General features: G+C 39.8%; 1 protein-coding gene across 4 annotated transcripts in view; it reads left to right on the top strand.

Annotated features, from left to right (window-relative positions):
* SCEL (sciellin) overlaps positions 1-21,754 on the top strand; it is a 340,495-nt gene that overhangs the window by 209,320 nt on the left and 109,421 nt on the right. For all 4 annotated transcript variants that reach the window (XM_055089467.1, XM_055089466.1, XM_055089464.1 and 1 more), the window contains 4 exons: positions 8,676-8,737; positions 9,413-9,530; positions 17,868-17,927; positions 21,406-21,474. In XM_055089467.1, coding sequence (XP_054945442.1) covers positions 8,676-8,737; positions 9,413-9,530; positions 17,868-17,927; positions 21,406-21,474 — 309 coding nt within the window. The remainder of the gene's footprint in view (positions 1-8,675; positions 8,738-9,412; positions 9,531-17,867; positions 17,928-21,405; positions 21,475-21,754) is intronic.

The raw sequence follows: 21,754 nt of genomic DNA on the forward strand, positions 1-21,754 counted from the left end.
ACTGTTTCACCATCAGTAAGCAAGTTTTCTAATGCTAAGTGGAGACTGAGAGGCTGTGTGACTAAAGAAATAGCAAATTTCTAACCATCACAGCAGGATAAGTGAGTCTTTCCCAGCCCAATAAGTACTGGATTTCCTTATATACTGTGTGTGAAGGCTAAAAATAGTCCACTAATTTAAATGCATTTGTTAACGTTTACACTTTGTGAAGCCCTGTTTATTTTATCCTTACATAATATTTCATGTTCTTTTAGGTGATAATTAATTGTTTGGTTGTTTGTTGTATTAACCTTACAGAAGATAATGCTGCTGTTTATTGACTTGTGATTATAGAACCTCTCTTATTCTTCTGCTGAAAATGGTTTAATAGCATTTGTCCTTTTTCAGTTTCTAGAATTTTTTCCCTGTTACCAGTGATTTCTGGGAAACAAGTACTAGTAGGTATTATCGAACCATGAAGACTTTTTCATATACAAAAGTGAATACCAGCAAGCTACATATGTCATTCTAGACATTTTTGCTGTATTTATTTCCTTATTTTATGTTTGCTTTTTTATACTTTCTATCACTATAGAGGTTTCTCTTAGGTAACTATTCATATTTGGTCTTTTCCATAAAGGTATCAATTTAGATAAGTCTATTAGAAGCTTGATAAATTAACTGGGAGATTTTGGAGCCATTAAAGTATCCAACTATCACTCTGTGCTGATCTCATGATACTTTGGTAAAATGATCAGAGAAAGTCTGCTCCAAATCTCACTCTTGGTTGAGGTCCATCACAGATTTCTGTTGCAAAGGAAATGTCATTCTTCTCACCCTTTCTTTTAACCTGGTAACTTTCTACCTGTTGAACCCTTTTTGTTTCCTGGGCTTCTGGGACAGGAACTTTGATGTCAGGTAGATTTGGGCTGGAATCCCAACTGTGCACTGGCTGTGTAGCCTTAGGCCAACTACTCATCCTAAAACCTCTTTCCAGAAAGAACTAATTTTACCCACTGTCCACATTTCCAACTCCTGCCCTACCTTCTGAAAAAGGACTCCGACTTCATTGAAATCATTCATTATAAAGTTTCACTTAGGTATAGAAGGAGGATAATTATAGTATCAGCCTTAAGGCATTGTGTGGGTCTTAAATGTGATAATACATGTAAAATCTAAGCTCAATATGGCTAACACTATCACACGACCAAATACCAGCAGTGAATTCTTTTCGCTGGTTTTTTCTCTTTTTTTCTCTCTTCCTCTATTTTGTTATCCTATTTTCTGCTCTGCATTTTTTTCTCTTCTGTCTTACTCTTCCTATTCTCTTTCATCTCTGCACCACCTCATTCCAGTTTCTTTGCGCACACAATCTTTCTTAAGGAGAGTTAGCAGGGAGTGGTAATATGTAGCACTTATTAGGTAAGTCGAGAGGCATTTTGTCCTTGGGTGGGAAGGGGAAGAGTGAGATCCACAAAGTCTTTTTTTTTTTTTTTTTAATTTTTATAGAAGTGTAGTTGATTTACAATGTTGTGTTAGTTTCTGGTATACAGCAAAGTGATTCAGTTATACACACACACACACACACACATATATTAACATATTCTTTTTCATATTCTTTTCCATTATGGTTTATTACAGCATATTGAATATAGTTCCATGTGCTAAACATAGGACCTTGTAAAAAATAAAATAGATAAACAAGGTTATACACACACACACACACACACACATATATTAACATATTCTTTTTCATATTCTTTTCCATTATGGTTTATTACAGCATATTGAATATAGTTCCATGTGCTAAACATAGGACCTTGTAAAAAATAAAATAGATAAACAAGGTCCACAAAGTCTTTTCGTCAAGAGGACCCAAAAGATGGAGAAGACTGCAGCTTAGTTGGGACAGGAAGAGCTGGGGCTGACTGGCTAGGGGGGCAGAAGATTACCTAGTGGACCTAAATGCTCTTGGGGAAGTGCTGTTATTCAAAAGAGAAATTGAGAAGGACATAGGGAGATGAAGAGGATCTGAACTGGGATACATTTAAGAAATAGGAGATGTTTGATAGCATCCAAAGAAAACCATGAAACTTGACTGGTTTTGTGATTCAGAATTTAAGGAGAGTAATTTCATCTAAAACCTAAAGACATGTCTTTGGGCAGAGGCTGTAGGCATTGGGTAAAAACTAGCACTTTCTGGTGTTTGGCCACAAAGAGGAAATGAAAGAGGGGCCAGAAGTTGAAAAGGTGGTTTTTTTTTTTTCCTGTTTCCATACTGACTTCTGACATCATGATTTCACATCAGAGTTTTCAACTGATGAATTTGGTGCTTTAAAAGGGAAAGGTTTTTGTAGTTCCCAGCATAATAGGGACACATCTTTTTATACATCTTTCCCTACAGTATTATACATTTAAAATATAATTGCTGGAAAAAAATACAGTTGCTGGTGTCTGCCATTATTTGGTATAGGTACCAGTAACAGCATTTTGAGGAGACAAGATGAGAGTTTCATCTTTCTCATGAGAAGTTTAAAACTTGATTGTAAGGAAACTGAAGGACAGCACTTAGAAATAAATCTAATTGGCTGAACCAAAGCTATTAAAGCGTCATTATTTGGGTGTTGACTAGATATGAAACTGAGGATAACCTCAGTCCCTGAAATAAGTAATTTCTTTAAAAAATAATATAAAACAGATTTTGCTGCATGTATTTTGTGACATTACCAATTTGAAAGGTTTCTAATTTCTCATCCACTCTACAGAAGGGTATTTTTTAACAAGAGCATTATTCACAGGGACATATATTGTTGATCCATTTTTATGAACAGTATAGAAAATATCCATATATAAAAAAAGTTGGTTTATATTCTGGTCAGGATGGCAAGTGTTCCATGGCAGTAAAATTTCGGTGGAATTAGAGGTTGATGAGAGTGGGGCTTGCATCTTAAATGTTTTAGACTGGAATTTCTAGAAATGGTTCTGGGGCCACCAAATGGGCTGACATATGGAGATGGTTAGGGTGACATGGCCAATGGGTCCTAAGAAAAGAAAAGGAGCAGGTGGTGCTGAGGGAGGTTGCACAGGAGATGGAAGTGAAACCTGTAGATTAGGTGAAAAAATTTTATTTTCCCACACTATTAGTCATTTTCATTAAAAAAAAAACACTCCTGCATACTTTTTAAACTATTATCATTTGAAAATAGAATACATTGTATTTTGCTGTCTCATTTACCTCGTGCCAGTGGACAGCATGGAGCTAGGAAAGAGTATAAAACATTATCAAGCCATCTAGTAGGGAGATAGATCCAGAGAAGGAGTCCGGTAGGAGTAGTGCCAGGCCACTCATGGCTTCAGTGTGGCCACGGGAGGGGTGAGGCTCGAGGCTGAGCTGCCCAGGGGTGATGGAGCGGCTGTTTATTACTGCTCCTCCTTCCAGCTCCTCTCCCATTATCTTCCATCTCTCAGAACTCCCGGGCTTTTCCCTGCCTGTCTGGAGTTGGCTATATCACATGGTACTTTGACCACCATGTAGTATCGTTTGCTGAAAAGACCCTGGCATGGCAGTTATATAGACCTAATTGCAGTTCCTGACTGTCACTCCCTGTGACCTTAGCCAGGTTATTTTACCTGAGTTTTGAGTTCCTATAATTAGAGGTAATAATACTCACCTGGAAGGATTAACTAAGCTAATGAGCACTAAGCTTGTGGCACGATGTGAAGCAATAGTAGGAACTGAACACATGATCCTTCTTGCTAGGAACACTGAACACACAGACATGTTGCAAGAAATAGTGTTTTACTAATAAAAAAAAGTCACTAGTATCTTATATTTTGTAGACCACCATGGGCTTGTATACCTTCTGTTTGCTCCACGGTGATCTTTTAACAGGTAGGAAGAGCATTAAGCTTGAGTAACAAAAATATGAAAGAGTAATCTCATGAAGAAACTAGGTTTATTTTCCTCTTGCCAAAAGTTAAGAGATAGATCATCTCAACTTTTTGGCAGCTATTTGGGGCTATTTGGCAGCTCCATGAGGAACCAGGCTCCTTCTAACGTCCTACTCTGCCATTCTTAGTGTGTGACTTTAGTCCCGAGGTTAGTTCATGGTCCAAAGATGGCTGCTCTTACCTTCTGCCTGGCAGCCTACTTTCAGAGATGGAAAGGGTGAAGCACAAAAAGCCTGGTTCTTCCCAGGGACTTTTATGAAAGAGGCAACAAGATAAAGCTTGGGTGTCCCAGAGAAAGCAAGTGAGTTCACTGGCAACTATCCCTAGAAAGTATCCCAGAGACCCTGGAGTGGAGCCAGTGAGGTGTTTATAGGATACCTGAGGCTAGTTATTGGCAGGGAGAAAGTGGTAAGGGCCCTGAGCTTGTTTGGATGTCTTATCTTATGACTCCTTCTGGAGAATACCCGGCTACCAAAGGCATGAAAATATTGGACCCTTTAGCAGGGTGCTGGATCTGATTAGAGCCAGCCCTAAATATAAGGTAAAGAAGAGATACCTGCTTTTCTCTCTACAACTGCAGGAAGTGCTATCAATCTGGGAGTCCCTGGCAGAGAGGAAAAGATGATGAGCCTTGAGCTAGAAAGCCTCAGGTGGAGTCCCAACTTTCCCACTCAGCAGCTTCTTGAGCCATGTCTCTGCTAAGTAGGGATTATACTCTTAGAACATAGCCTTGGAAATGAAATGAGATATATTATAATTACTATAAAATCATCTAAGGTATTATTATTGTCTGAGCTCTCTTCCTTACCCAACAGAGCCTAAAGGGGCAGCAGAAGCCTGGCTTGGGAGGAGTACTGAGGATACCAAGGAAAATCTAAAAGACAACATCCATATAGAATCCTAAATACGTCATCTTTTATGTCTGGCTTCTTTCACGTAGCATGTTTCAAGCTTCTTCCATATTGTAATATGTATCAATGCTTCATTCTTATTTATTGCCAAGTAATATTCCATTGTATGGATCTGCCACATGTTGTGTATCCATTCATCCACAGATGGACATTTGGGTTGTTTCCACTTTTTGGCTATTTTGAATAATGCTGCTATGACCATTCGTGTATGCCTTTTTGTATGGACATACGTTTATAAGCAGGGAAATATCAGGAAATACACAGAGAAGGCTGCTCTGTGAGGGTTTGTCTGCCGCAATGATTCCTTGAGAAGTTGTCCTGGTTCTCCTGCTGCCAGGCAGTGGAGGCAGAGCTCATGGGACTTCCAGAGATGGCGAGGCAGGCAGGCCCTGCGGTGTACCTTCCCTCTTTCACTCTAATGCCAGGTTACCGGTCCTGTCTATGCAGTGACTCATGACAAACATTACTGCTGGTTGTTGAGGAACGAGTTGGCTTTGGTTTAGAAGCCAGATTCTGCCTGTTGCCACTTTGGCAGGTTACATCCTCTCCCTGAGCTTCAGTCAGGTGTCTTATCTGGGAGATGGAGGTAATAGCTGCTGTGCAGAGTTTATGTGAGGATGAGATAATGCCTGTGAGGTATCCTGCTGAGAGCAGGTACTATGGCTATTGGCAATTGCCCCGGGCAGTAGGGCAATTAAAGACACAAAGGGCACAGGTCAGAGACAGGGTAACACAAAGCTCTTTGAATGACTTAGCTATTTTGGAAATGTTTAAACCACTTTTCCCATAAGCACTCTATTAGTTTGCTAGGGCTGCCAAAGCAAAGGACCACACACGGGCTGATTGACTTCAATAACAGAAATTTGTTGTCTCAGGTCTGGAGGCTGGAAGTCTAAGATCAAGGTGTCATGAGTTTTGTTTTCTCCTGAGGCCTCTCTCCTCAGTTAGCAGATGGCCACCTTCTTTCTCTCTGCGTCCTCTCATGTCCTTTCCTCTATGCAGACATATCCCTGGTGTCTCTGTGTGTCCAAATTCCTCTTCTTATAAAGTCATGGGACAGATTGGATTAGACCTCACCCTAATGGCCTCATTTTAACTTAATCACTTCTTTAAAAGCCTCGCCTCCAACTATAGTCACATTCTGAGGTACTGGGGTGTTAGGAATTTTGAGAGGGACCTAATTCAGCACATAGTAAGCACCTAGGGAGCATCTACTCTGTCCCACCCGCTGGAAATAGAGAAGGGACAGTCTTAAGTCTGGCTCACAGGACACTCGGTCTTTTGTGAGAGACAATTAAGCAGATAATCGCAAAATGACTTTTCTCCATTGACCCTTCCCTGTGTTTCACGACTGAGTTTGCAATCTCTGCAAGTGTATCACCAGATATACACTCAGCATTCTGCCCACCTCAGAATCCCAGTTCAGTCAGCTACGAACCTTCCAGGTCTTTACCAGTTCAGGAAAAGATTTTATCAGAGCCCATTTAGAAACAGGAAGTAGGTTAGCCAAGAACCCAGAGAATCAAGGCCAGACTGAGGTGAAGTGAGCAAGCAGTTCAGATTGAAGTTTGCATGCCTCTTTTCCTCCTATTTCTGCCAAAGTTTTAGGGACCTCCAAATACAGTGAGACAGTGGCCACCCCACAATCCCTGCATGCCCAGGGCCCAAATGAAAGGCTGTTCCATCTCCTCCCCACACCTGACCACACCTCATCTTTATGCTTAACTCTTTCCAAGGTGATAGAAGCATGAAGTTAAGAATTATTGTGCACTTACTCTGTGTTGGGCAATAATCAGACACTTTACGTATGTCATCGAGCTTGATCCTCAAAACAGTCCCAATTCACCTCATTTTACAGATAAGGGAGCTGAACTGTAGCATCCCCAAGGTGACACAGTCAGTAAATAGCACATTTTACATGCAGGCCTTTCTGATTTCACTTAAGACCTTCAGACTCTCAGCGGAGCAAACAGCGGCTGGTCTTAGGCTGGTTGTTAGTCTTAGGTTGGGTCCCCTAGAAGCAGTGCCTGGGAGGACTTTGGGTGCCTGTGACGTATGAAGGGTATTCACTCAGAAGAAAGGAGAAAGGGAAGCAGGGAGGGGAGGAGGGGAAGGAGCTGAGCAACGATACCCGCCCCCGCTAGCCTAGCTTCTGCAATGGTGAGTGCTGAAGCACCAGTCACCTGCAGGACTGGCTCTACGTTCCAGGTCACTCAGTCTCTGGCTGCAGGTTTAGTGGATGAGGAGGGTGTGTAACTGGCAGCCCCACCAAGTAAGGGCAATTCCCCAGATGAGGTGCAGCCGTGAGCCTATAGTGCCAAGGACCAGGCTGGTAAAGTCACCAGCAGCTGCCACTTCTCACCGACTCTAGGAGCATTGATATTCTAAGTGAAGATCCTAGGGAAACCATGCCTTGATCCAGAGGGATGCATCTGTACCACTTCAAGTCCTATGGCAAGTTACTGTAGGAGATACTTTTGGACCAGAGGGTGGGAGATGGGGGCCTTAGAATCTCCACGTTATACCTATAAACTGCTGTCTGATGATACAGCTGTAAGTCTCAACAGCATTTATAGTTTAACAAAGTGATTTTTATGTACATTATTCATTTGATCATCACAGCCTTATGAAATAGATGGCAGGTTTCATTAGCCCATTTTACAGAGATTAAGTGGTTCAATCGCAGAACTTTGATGTCATAAAGCTGGACCTAGGGCTTGCTTCTGACTTGAGATGGAGGGCCCCTCCAACATTCTGTACACTGTCTGGTGGGAAGAAATCTGCAAAAAACATAATGCCCCACCTAGGGTGACCAGCCCAGTCCTGTTTGCCCAGGACTTTTCCAGTTTAAAAACTGAAAGTTCCACATTCAGGGAAACGCATGGCTGACTTATCCATTAAGCAGAAAAGGCCACACCTGGGACCCCTTTTAGGGGCCCACAGAAGGGTCCTGTTTAATTCCTTGTTAAAAGGAATAAACAGCAGAAGAAAAAACGAATACTATAACAATAATGAATATGTATTAACAAAGCCAGCCTGGATTGTTATTCATCGTGATACTAACACAGTCATAAAATATAATTTTTAATTTTGTATGTGTATGCATGTGTGTGCATGTGCTTGTGTGTGAAGGAAGAGGCCATCGAAAGCAAAAGTGCCTAAGACGCAGTGTCATAATGCAGCCCTGAACGCACCATCATCCCAGGCAAACTGGGAATGAGAATCACCTCAGTCCCTTAGCAGCTTGGCAGTAGCTGTTCGTCACAGCTGAGAATCTTAGGGCTTTCCCACACAGGGATTACCTAAAACCACCAGTGCTTCCAAAGATCTGTGATTTCCATGCTCTGGCTGCTTCCCTTCTAAGCACATATCAGTTGCCTGGGTTCACTTTGGCTTCCCCAAAAAAGGAGCTGATGAGCCCTTCTGCATATTGTGCTGTAAACTCCATGTCTCCGTCTCCCTGTTGACCTGACCCGATACTCGTCTTACTTATCTTTTTTTGTCTCCAGCTCCTGGCTCAGTGTCAAGCACTCAATGCATATTTTTTCATTGAATAAATGAGTTAATTGATGGCCTGATTCAGCCAATTGCTTATCCTATAACACAGGGGACACTAAATACTCCTGGCTTCAGTTTCCTCATCTGTAAAATAAATGCATTGGAATAGATGAACTCTCAGGTTCTTAGGGGTCACTTTATATCATGTATTCATTATACCAGATTATGTGACCGCCAATGTCATTGAAAAATGTGTCTTGTTAGCAATGAATGAGTCCCTTGTTGATTCTTTGTCGAGCCATTACTGTGTTTTCCCCATCCCCATTTTTCTTTTAGATCCTTACTGGAAGGCAGCATGTCCAATTTTACCATGAGAAAAACATCTCCCACAGGAAATGGTAATGTAGATGATGTTTCCCTTACTCAGAGAACTTAAAAATCTGGGAAAAACAACTCACGGGTCTTTTTTTTTTTTCATGTAGCTATGAAATTCTTAGAAGCAACCGTCTAATTTAATTAACATGGCCAAAGTTAAGCTTAAGAAAAAAGTAAGAGTGCTGTAGATTTTACTCGTCTAATTGCAATTGAAAGATTTCTTTTAAAAATCAAGTGTGTGTGACCTTCTGTGCTTTTGGCTCCCGTGAGATCAAAGAATTAAGCTATTTATAATCAGAAGCACCAGGACTTACTATTGTTCACTAGGTACTTCTAAAACAGTCTCGTGTGTCCTTCTGAGGCACATTTCTTTTTGAGCAAAATGGCCAACCCACTCAACCCGGTATTGGTTTTTCCCAGGCCTGTGGTTCTACACCCCCAGGTGTGGGGCAGGGCTTCATGGTGTGCACGAGCAATTTCATTTGGCACCTGAGCAGTTTTATAAGTAATCTTTCATGATGGGGTGTGGGATTTGTTCCTTCTTGCCGGTGCATCCTACTTTGAAACAGTACTGGATTTGCCAGCCTAGAAGATTGATGCTGGCCAATCAGATGCTCCTCTCAAGATTTCCAAGTTAATAAACACACACTCAACTCCATGCAGCTACATCTCTTGATGTTTCATTTTTCTGTTGATAGATATGAAGAGTACCACTCAGGAGACTACACTGAAGCAACAGGGTTTTCACGAGCTGAACAAAAGAAGGACTTTCTTACAGGATAACAGCTGGATAAAGGAACGTCCGGAAGAAGAAAAGTAAGAGCGTGGGTGGGTGGGTGAGTAGAAAGAGCCGTTCTCCATTTGGGAAACTAATGGCCATGTGGAAATTGGATACTTTCCTTCTAAAACACTTTGTTGCTTGGCCTCATGTTTGGTAAGATTTAGTAAGCATAAATTCGTTACATCAGATTTTTAAGAATATCTCTACCATTTTTAATATTCACATACCTAAAAGAATATGAGTTATTAGTGAGAAAAAAGTAGGATTTTGCTGTTATAAATAGCATAGACATTGGTGCCTACTTGATAATCTGAAAAAAAAAAAAAAAAAAGACATTCCAGTTTCCAAAATGGTAATATTTAATCCATGGTAATGAGATTCCTGGTGCCTGATGTCAGTTGAAACAAACACAAGTATGATTCCAAGTTTACAAATTTAATAATAATTTATCTAAAATTTCCTTATGTGCAAGTAAAACCGATCAATTCTCAAATCATTTTAGTCCCCACTGGTCGTATACCTCTAGGTATGGAAAGGTGGTAAATGCAGTATCACTTTGTTTTGTTTTGTTTTGTTTTTTAACATCTTTATTGGAGTATAACTGTTTTACAGTGGTGTGTTAGTTTCTGCTTTTACAACAAAGTGAATCAGTTATACATATACATATGTTCCCATATCTCTTCCCTCTTGCATCTCCCTCCCTCCCACCCTCCCTAGCAGTATCACTTTGTAAGAGAAAACACTTAACCATCAAGAAAGTATTGTCTGCTTTAAGCATTATTTCTATTAGCTATATGTTTAAAGATCTGAAGACTATTACCCTAAGCATATCACCTCATTGCCAACATAGATTTATAATAGGCATTTGTCCAGCCCATATATATTTATTATAAATTGTGTATATATATATGTATATACACACATACACATATGCATATGTCTTTGATTCCCTCTTATGTGTCTGGCTAGATACTAGGTACTTTACGTATAAAGCATCACTAAATCTCATAACAATTACATGAGGTAGGTATTACATCCTCATTTTTACAGAGGAGGAATCTGAGGCTCAGAGAAGTTAGGTAACTTGTTCAAGAGCACACAGCTATTAAGAGGTGGAGCTGAAAGTAACATGACCCATTATCTTCCCATTACACCAATGGTTCTCAGTCAGGGACAATTTTGTTCCCAGGGGATGTTTGGCAAGGTTAGGAGACATTTTTAAATGTCAAAATTGGGGGGGTACTCCTGACATCTAGTCAGTAGAAACCAGGAATGCCGCTAAACAACCTACAAGGCAGAGGACACTCCTCACAATGAAAAATTATCAAACCCATAATGTCAACAGCACTGAAGTTGGGAATCCCTGCATTACAGGATACTTTCTCTAAGCTTTCTACTAAACTGTCCATACATGGTTGTTTGAGGAGTGTACTTGTAACTGTTAAACAAAAATGTCTATTAAATTCTGTTATTAAAACTTATTATTTTAAGGAACTATAGGGTTATTTGGAGACTCACACTAAGTTTTGGAGTTAGCATTCTTAGAAAACAATCATTTCCTTCTATAAAGCAACATTTACTGCTTCTGTTGGAAGCTAATATGGCATTTCTATTTTTCCAAGGTGGTAGAATGATATCAAAAGTAGATCACAAATTTTGGGTTGCACAGATTTGCACAGATGTGGGGTGATAGAGATGGCTAAGACAATTTATAGTCAGTAGAAGTGATGGTTTTATGCCAGACATGCTTCCTTAAAAAGGCCCGGGGAAGCCAGCTTGGCTGGCATGACAGCTGCTGAGTGAAGGGGAAATTGGCTCTAATGCTTTCCCCACGCCCACTGGCCCAGTAGTGGGCTACGTGCTATGTATTTTTTTTCAGGCAAAAATGCGTCTGGTGTCTGCTACTCTCCCACAAGTTTAGGGAGGGGATCCCAGGGAGATGGAGAAGTTCTCTTGGCATCTTCGAGGGTATATATTCGCTGGAATTGTTTCAGTTTCACTGTTCATCTTTCTTTAATTATCTACTGCAGTTCTTTTATTGCTTTATTGTAAGTGGTTCCAGAGTGTTGAGTAATCAGAACCAGGAGAAATGTGATATTTCAGGTTTGGTTGGGTTGACATGAAAAGGTTCTGATACTTACTCTCTGCTTTGGCTCAAGGCCAAATTCTCTATTACATGTTTTGACATTTCCTAAAATTGCCTGCACTTTCAGGTCCACTATACAAAGTAAGGAAGACATAGCTTCGGGATCTTACATATGAAGTTCTATTGCAGGGTTGACCAGTAGGAAAAGGAAAAGTTTGGAATAAAAAGATCACGCTTATCACCTGCTAACTTTTTAGGCTTAAGAAAGACACAGAATCCCTGATCAATTTTCTCGTCTGTGAACTGGATATAAGTGTATCCCCTGCCTAATTTATAGGGTTATTTTAAGGACCAAACAGAGCAAACTATATAATCTCATGGTTCAAAAATAGGCTAAATCTGTGAAAAATCAACCTTCTTAACCACAAATATTGGTACTTATTTTCCTACATTTTGTCAAGGGAAACTGTCAAGACCAACAAGTGGAAAAATTTCAGATATAATGGGCTTAATTAAATTTAATAACTTTATTGGAGTATAATTGCTTTACAATGGTGTGTTACTTTCTGCTGTATCACAAAGTGAATCAGCTTTAAGTATACATATATCCCCATATCCCATCCCTCTTGCATCTCCCTCCCACCCTCCCTATCCCGCCCCTCTAGGTGGTCACAAAGCACCGCACTAATCTCCCTGTTTTATGCAGCTGCTTCCCACTAGCTATCTATTTTACATTTGGCAGTGTATATATGTCAGTGCCACTCTCTCACTTCGTCCCAGCTTACCCTTCCGCATCCCCATATCCTCAAGTCCATTCTCTAGTAGCTTTACGTCTTTATTCCTGTCCTGTCCATAGGTTCTTCATGACCTTTTTTTTTTTTAGATTCCATATGTATGTGTTAGCAAACGGTATTTGTTTTTCTCTTTCTGATTTACTTCACTCTGTATGACTGACTCTAGGTCCATCCACCTCACTACGAATAACTCAATTTTGTTTCTTTTTATGGTTGCATAATATTCCATCGTATATATGTGCCACATCTTCTTTATCCATTCATCTGTCGATGGACACTTAGGTTGCTTCCATGTCCTTGCTATTGTAAATAGAGCTGCAGCGAACATTGTGGTACATGACTATTTTTGAATTATGGTTTTCTCAGGGTATACGCCCAGTATGGGATTGCTGGGTCGTAGGGTAGTTCTATTTTTAGTTTTTTAAGGAACCTCCATACTGTTTTCCAGAGTGGCTGTATCAATTTACATTCCCACCAACAGTGCATGAGGGGTCCCTTTTCTCCACACCCTCTCCAACATTTATTGTTTGTAGATTTTGTGATGATGCCCATTCTGACCAGCTTGAGGTGATAACACATTGTAGTTTTGATTTGCATTTCTCTAATGATTAGTGATGTTGAGCATCCTTTTATGTGTTTGTTGGCAATCTGTATATCTTCTCTGGAGAAATGTCTGTTTAGGTCTTCTGCCCATTTTTGGATTGGGTTGTTTGTTTTTTTGATATTGAGCTGCATGAGCTGCCAAGCTTCTGTCTTTTACAGACATTTTGTCACAAAACTTTGAGCACATATAGAGCTTTTCTAAATAATATCCTGTTCCACTGATCTATATTTCTGTTTTTGTGCCAGTACCATACTGTCTTGACTACTGTAGCTTTGTAGTATAGTCTGAGGTCAGGGAGCTTGATTCCTCCAGCTCCGTTTTTCTTTCTCAAATTGCTTTGACTATTTGTGGTCTTTTGTGTTTCCATATAAATTGTGAAATTTTTTGTTGTAGTTCTGTGAAAAATGCCAGTGGTAGTTTGATAGGGATTGCATTGAATCCGTAGACTGCTTTGGGTAGTATAGTCATTTTCACAATGTTGGTTCTTCCAGTCCAGGAACATAGTATATCTCTCCATCTGTTTGTATCCTCTTTAATTTCTTTCATCAGTGTCTTACAGTTTTCTGCATACAGGTCTTTTGTCAGCTTAGGTAGGTTTATTCCTAGGTATTTTATTCTTTTTGTTGAGAGGGTAAATGGGATTGTTTCCTTAATTTCTCTTTCAGATTTTTCATCATTAGTGTATAGGAATGCAAAAGATTTGTTTGCATTAATTTCTTGTCCTGCTACTTTACCAAATTCATTGATTAGCTCTAATAGTTTTCTTGTAGCATCTTTAGGATTCTCTATGTATAGTATCTAATCTGCAAACAGTGATAGTTTTACTTCTTTTCCAATTTGTATTCCTTTTATTTCTTTTTCTTCTCTGATTGCTGTGGCTATAACTTCCAAAACTATGTTGAATAATAGTGGTGAGAGTGGGCAACCTTGTCTTGTTCCTGATCTTAGTGGAAATGGTTTCAGTTTTTCACCACTGAGAATGATGTTTGCTGTGGGTTTGTCATATATGGACTTTATTATGTTTAGGTAAGTTCCCTCTATGCCTACTTCCTGGATGGCTTTTATTGTAAGTGGGTGTTGAACTTTGTCAAAAGCTTTTTCTGCATCTATTGAGATTATCATATGGTTTTTATCCTTTAATTTGTTAATATTGTTTATCACATTGATTGATTTGCATATATTGAAGAATCCTTGCATTCTTGGGATAAACCCCACTTGATCATGGTGTATGATCCTTTTAATGTGCTGTTGCATTCTGTTTGCTAGTATTTTGTTGAGGATTTTTGCATCTATGTTCATCAGTGATATTGGCCTGTAGTTTTCTTTTTCTTGTGACATCTTTGTCTGGTCTTGGTATCATGGTGATGGTGGCCTCATAGAAAGAGTTTGGGAGTGTTCCTCCCTCTGCTATATTTTGGAAGAGTTTGAGAAGGATAGGTGTTAGCTATTCTGTAAATGTTTGATAGAATTCGCCTGTGAAGCCATCTGGTCCTGGGCTTTTTTTTTGGAAGATTTTTAATCACAGTTTCAATATCAGTGCTTGTGATTGGTCTGTTTATATATTGTTTCTTCCTGGTTCAGTCTTGGAAGGTAGTCCTTTTCTAAAAACCTGTCCATTTCTTCCAGGTTGTCCATTTTATTGGCATATATTTGCTTGTAGTAATCTCTCATGACCCTTTGTATTTCTGCAGTTCTGTATTTCTGTAGGTTGTTCTCGTTTTTCATTTCTAATTCTGTTGATTTGAATCTTCTCCCTTTTTTTCTTGATGAGTCTGGTTAATGGCTTATCAATTTTGTTTATCTTCTCAAAGAACCAGCTTTTAGTTTTATTGATCTTTGCTATTGTTTTCTTCATTTCTTTTTCATTTATTTCTGATCTGCTCTCTATGATTTCTTTCCTTCTGCTAACTTTGGGTTTGTTTTGTTCTTCCTTCTCTAATTGCTTTATGTGTAAGGTTAGGTTGTTTATTTGAGATGTTTCTTGTTTCTTGAGGTAGGATTGTATTGCTATAAGCATCCCTCTTACAACTCCTTTTGCTGCATTCCATAGATTTTGGTTCGTTGTGTTTTCGTTGTCATTTGTTTCAAGGTATTTTTTGATTTCCTATTTGATTTCTTCAGTGATCTCTTGGTTATTTAGTAATGTAGTGTTTAGCCTCCATGTGCTTCTATTTTTTACAGTTTTTTTCCTGTAAGTGATATCTAGTCTTATAGCATTGTGGTCAGAACTGATTCTTGATAGGATTTCAATTTTCTTAAATTTACCAAGGCTTGATTTGTGACCCAAGGTATGATCTATCCTGGAGAATGATCCATGAGCACTTGAGAAGAAAGTGTATTCTGTTGTTTTTGGATGTAATGTCCTAAAAATATCAGTTAAGTCCATCTTGTCTAATGTGTCATTTAAAGCTTGTGTTTTCTTATGTATTTTCATTTTGGATGATCTGTCCATTGGTGAAAGTGGGGTGTTAAAGTCCCCTAGTATGATTGTGTTGCTGTCGATTTCCCCTTTTATGGCTGTTAGCATTTGCCTTATGTATTGAGGTGTTCCTATCTTGGGTGCATAAATACTTACAATTGTTATATCTTCCTCTTGGATGGATCCCTTGATCGTTATGTAGTGTCCTTCTTTGTCTCTTGTAATAGTCTTTATTTTAAAGTCTATTTTGCCTACTATGAGAATTGCTACCCCAGCTTTCTTTTGATTTACATTTGCATGGAATATCTTTCTCTATCTCCTCACTTTCAGTCTGTATGTGTCCCTAGGTCTGAAGTGGGTCTCTTGTAGACCGCATATATACAGGTCTTGTTTTTGTATCCATTCAGCCAGTCTATGTCTTTTGGTTGTAGCATTTTATCCATTTACACTTAAGGTAATTATCGATATGTATGTTCCTATTACCATTTTCATAATTGTTTTGGGTTTGTTATTGTAGGTCTTTTCCTTCTCTTGTATTTCCTGCCTAGAGAAGTTCCTTTAGTGTTTGTTTTAAAGCTGGTTTGGTGGTGCTGAATTCTCTTAGCTTTTGCTTGTTTGTGAAGATTTTAATTTCTCCATGGAATCTGAATGAGATCCTGCTGGGTAGAGTAATCTTGGTTGTAGGTTTTTCCCTTTCATAACTTTAAATATGTCCTGCCACACCCTTCTGGGTTGCAGAGTTTCTGCTGAAAGATCAGCTGTTAACCTTTTTGGGATTCCCATTATGTTATCTGTTGCTTTACCTTTTCTGCCTTTAATATTTTTTCTTTGTATTTAATTTTTGATAATTTGATTAATATGTGTCTTGGTGGCTTTCTCCTAAGATTTATCCTGTATGGGACTCCCTGTACTTCCTGGACTTGATTAACTATTTCCTTTCCCATATTAGGGGAGTTTTTAACTATTAATCTCTTCAAATATTTTCTCAGTCCCTTTCTTATTCTCCTCTTCTTCTGGGACCCCTATATTCAAATGTTGGTGCGTTTAATGTTGTCCCAGAGGTCTCTGACACTGTCCTCAATTCTTTTCATTCTTTTTTTTTTTATTCTGCTCTGAAGTAGTTATTTCCACTATTTTATCTTCCAGGTCACTTATCCGTTCCTCTGCCTCATTTATTATGCTATTGGTTCCTTCTAGAGAATTTTAAATTTCATGTATTGTGTTGTTTGTCATTTTTTGTTTGCTCTTTAGTTCTTCTATGTCCTTGTTAAAAATTTGTTATAGTTTGTCCATTCTATTTCCAAGATTTTGGATCATCTTTACTATCATTACTCTGAATTCTTTTTCCGGTAGACTGTCTATTTCCTCTTCATTTGTTTGGTCTCATGGGTTTTTTACCTTTCTCCTTCATCTGCTGCATATTTCTCTGTCTTCTCATTTTGCTTAACTTACTGTGTTTGGGGTCTCCTTTTCACAGGCTGCAGGTTCGTAGTTCCTGTTGTTTTTGGTGTCTGCCCCCAGTGGGTAAGGTTGGTTCAATGTGTTGTGTGGGCTTCGTGGTGCAGGGGACGGGTGCCTGTATTCTGATGGATGAGGCTGGATCTTTTCTTTCTGGTGGACAGGACCACATCAGATGGTATGTTGTGCGGTGTCTGTGAACCTATTATGATTTAGGCAGCCTCTCTGCTAATAGGTGGGGTTGTGTTCCTGTCTTGCTAGTTGTTTGGCATGGGGTATCCAGCACTGGAGTTTGATGGTTGTTGAGTGGAGCTGAGTCTTAGCGTTGAGATGGAGATCTCTGTGAGAAGTCTCACCAATTGATATTATGAGGGGCCGGGAGGTCTCTGGTGTACCAGTGTCCTGACGTCAGCTCTCCCACTTCAGAGGCTCAGGCCTGACACCTGACCAGAACATCCGGACCCTGCTAGTGTTGGTCTGCTGCAGACGTGGGGGGCAGCTGTGGCTCACCATGGGCACAAGGACAGTGACAGCAGAAGGTCTGGGAAACAGTCTTTGTCATGAGCCCTCCCAGAGTCCTCCAATAGCCCCACCAAAGAGCCTGTAGCCTGGGCTTAATTAAATTTAAAACACGTTTGAAAAAACGTTTGCCTTCCTGCAGAAAAGGACTTTTCTAATATATGCAAAGTAGATGGCCGCATGTTCCCACACAGCTGAAGACAACCCAAAACCAAAAAGCCAAATAACAAACACTCATGACATTGTTGAATCACGTGGAAATCTCATGCGGTAAATTGGAATAATGATTGTTTTGTACTAACAAACTTTTTTCTTTTCACCATGCTCTTTCAAGTGGTGACTGGTTAAAATAAATGCATAGTTGTGTTTTTATGCCCAAAGTAAAATGAAACCTTGCCAAACATTGTGAGCTCTTTCATGTCTGCCTTATTTAATGCTTACTAAATACTGTGATAACTTCTCATGTGACTTGATTTTGTTCTTTCTCTGCAGAGATGAAAATTATGGTAGGGTGGTACTCCATAGATGTAACTCCCATGATACCTCAGACAGGTGGGTGTTTCAGATGAGTTACTCATTAACAGAAACACAAAGACAGTCATTTTTGAGAGTAGACTTGTTCAAGGCAGGCTGAATATTTGTGGCTAGCCTCAGGCTTTCCCTGACATTCTGGGCACATGAAGGAGAATCTGTGATATCATCAGGGGTATTTACAGGGCCAACTGTGCTTTTCCAGCTTTATGCTTCCAGAATACAGCTTGGAGGTGTAGAATAATCAATCCAGTGCCTACCCTACCAAGGTGGCCCTCCTTACAGGAAAGGGAAGGGGCTCCCACAGAAACATAGGATATTTCTGAGCCTTAGAGAAAGGAACCCTAAAAGCAAAACAACAGCTAAGTTCACTTGCTTTATGGGACAGTACATTTCTTTTCAAAAACTAGGCTTGTGGAAAACCACTAACTGATACTCAATGGCAAATATACTGGCAAATGCATATTAGTAGGAAAATTCAAACAAAACTCGCAAGCACAATGATGTAAATAATCTAATATTGATGAAATAAATAGATAATATTCTTACTAAAGTACATTTACAGTCACACACATACAAACAACCACACCCATCAGAAGAACTTAACTATTTCTCAGACACAAGTTTTATCTGGTCCAGTAGCCATTGTCTTCCACCAAGACATACTTAGTGATTGTCTTTCATGGTGGGGACTTTAAAAAGTTAAGTAGACACTTTGAATATGTCTATTTTGGAATTTTTATCTGTGAATTTTTCTGAACCATTTAAAAATTGTTCATAATTTTGATGTGTTCTCAGGGTCCTGAGTTTACCCCCTCTACACAAAGTATCTGATTGGTTTTTGGGTTTCCAGCCTTAGCTCATCCAATTGACTGTTCTCTGATTTGGCAGGCTCTCTCCATGCCCTCTCCTTGGTCTTCATGATTTTGAAGCTTACATCCTTGTTCTCGGTTGGCCCTCAACTCACCAAACAAAGGGAACCTAATCATCTGAATCCAGGCACCAGTGAAAAATGCCCCCTCCATTTTGCCTTTCTCCGCAACTATTAAAGAACAAACATACTTGCTGTGAAGTGTGACCAGGCAAACTAAGCTTCCTGCTCTTAGTGTGTTTCAGAATAACGGGACCTTAATGCTGTCTATGCTTACTTTATATTTTAAACTCTATTGGTTACCTGAACCCTTCCCGTTACTGGACAGCATTTTGGCTAAAGCACATCGAGCTTTTATCCTAAGTAACAAAATTCTGCAAGCCTGAGACATTTCCCCTTTGACCCCTTGACTTGCGTCTCAAACGACATCTTCCTAAAAGGTAGTGTAGGTTCTTTTTCTCCTTGCATTTGCTCAAATGGATGCCCATGTGACACTTTTCTACCCTTTTGCAGAGGCTGTGTCCACTTTGATGTTCACCCAATACCACGTTGGAGCACCTACTGTGTGCTGACATTGTGCCAGGCGCTGGCAACACAAAGATGCATAAGACACCAGCCTTGACCTTAAGGAACTCTCACATTTCATGGAAAAAGAAGAATACATAAGCACAAATACTCAAATTTACCATAGAAAGTGCCTGTGGAAGTGTGTGCCAGTGCTATGGGAAGGCGTAGAGGGAATGGCTACCTTTGCCTGAATGAGTGGGAGACCTCACTGAGGAAGTGGTCGTTAAGAGACGCTTCCAGCAGAAGCAATAATATGCCCAGGAGTTCCACACGAGCAGAGACTGAAAATAAAGGAAAAGGAAAATAAATAATAGTCTCATCACCCTAGAAAACAAGCTGCATAGTGTGCACAAACTAGGACATTTTACTGTCCTTCCTCTGCCCGATCATTAAAACATGTCACATGAGGCAGAAGGCAAAAATAGTACCTGTGGAGATGCCCTGTGTGAGCCAGTCACTATTCTCAAGTCTGGGGACAAAACAGAATCCCTGCTTTCATAGAACTTGCTTCCTAGATGAAGGTGGAGGAGGGAGAGCCTGAAAATAAACAAACACAATATAATATGTCATGTGGTGATAAGTGCCTGGAAGCATAAAGCCACTAAAGAGACATAAAACAATAGCATCTGCAAAAGGGGCTGTTTTCCAGAAGGGGGTCAGATGGCCCTGCAGCACCTATCTGCACTCATGTATTACACCTGCTGGTGAACCACACTATGATTTCACTCTGAGTTGCTTTAAAAATGTGGGGAATTGCATTAGGCTTTTTTTTTAACCTTATTCTTGCTTTAACCGACACTATTCCTTCTACCTCTGTTTGTTCATGTCTATTTATCCTCCAAGATCCAGCTCGACCTGCACCTCATCCAGAAAGCCTTCTGTGATCCCCACCTCTACAAATAAGCTTTCTCAGTTTCAAACTTCCTTGCACTTGACTTGAACCTTTTCTACGACATTGACCACTTGTTGCACTTGGACGTATGTCTGATTTGTCCCTCTAGCTCTGTGTGTGTAGGGGTTCCTCCACACACAGCTATCAGCACAGTATATCGTTTACCTCCACATATTTGCTTAATAAAGATATACTACATCAAGTTAAAAATTACATGTTAAATAGTATACTGTTTTAGTACTTTTTCTGATTCAATATGTTTGATCCGTCAGCTTCAAGTGATGCTTTGAAATGCAAACTGTAAATCATGGTATAATTCTCCAAAGAGCTTGCTTTCCCTGTATCACAGGGTTATATAAAGAATTAAACAGGCCTTTTTTTTTTTGCTGATTGATCAGTCTGATCAAGATATCTCCACTGCTTTGATGATCATCGTTCCTACTATTGGGCCTTCTATCTTCTTTTCCCTTATTTTCTTGTCTTCTCCCCACTCCCTTTTTTTTTATACTTGTCTGTCCGCCTTAACTCTCTGCCTCTGTCTCTCCTCTCCCTTCTTCTCCCGGTCTCCCCTCTCTTCTCCTATCCTTCCCATCCATCCTTTCTCTATTCCCCCACTGTCTTCTTTTCATTTCTTTCCAGTGTCTCCTGTTTCTCTCTTTTCCTTTTTTTCTTCTCTCTCCCTCTTTTCTGCCAGCAAGGTCTCTTCTCTCAACCCTGTCCACGGTGCTGAACTTATAATAAAGCAACTTGTACGTAGCTGTTGTGCTGGCTTATGGCTCTGCTGAAACTCTGCAAACAAAATATAGCTGATTATAAGGGACTGAGTTCCTATTACGTAAAAATCAACAACATTGAAAACACTACATATTAGTTATTAACCATTTTGCATGTTGTGTTGCTTGTTTTACATATCCTTATCACCAATTTGAATGTGTTACATTGTAATTAGAATAATTGGACCTAGAGAAGAACTCTTTTATTAGCATGGGGAAGTGGGTTTGCTATATTTTATCCTATCCAAGTCAAAGCCTGAGAAGATTTCGGTACTACAAATCTGTAACATGTACATCTCCTACCCGAATAGGACAAAATTTTACCAAATCCATGATAAGTTTTATAACTATTTTTTGTAATTTATTTGCTCTTTCTATAATTATTTTTTGCTACAGGAAAACAAACGAGAGGGATGAGGCAAAAGCCACAATCAGTTGGTACAGATCTGATGACACTTTGGACAGGTAAGGTGTTTTGAACCACACAAGTGGAATGCGTAACATATGTTAAATCCAGTTTCATATAAAGCATGAGACATTTAAATGTTTACCAAAGTAAGTTTTGAACCATGATATTTTATCTCCAAGGACAGAAGGACTATAAAGATTGAATTGGGCTTCCCTGGTGGCGCAGTGGTTGAGAGTCCGCCTGCCGATGCAGGGGACATGGGTTCGTGCCCCGGTCCGGGAGGATCCCACATGCCGCGGAGCGGCTGGGCCCGTGAGCCATGGCCGCTGGGCCTGC

This window comes from Physeter macrocephalus, chromosome 13 (genome assembly GCF_002837175.3).
Source record: "Physeter macrocephalus isolate SW-GA chromosome 13, ASM283717v5, whole genome shotgun sequence".
In the NCBI taxonomy this organism is placed as follows: Eukaryota; Metazoa; Chordata; class Mammalia; order Artiodactyla; family Physeteridae; genus Physeter; species Physeter macrocephalus.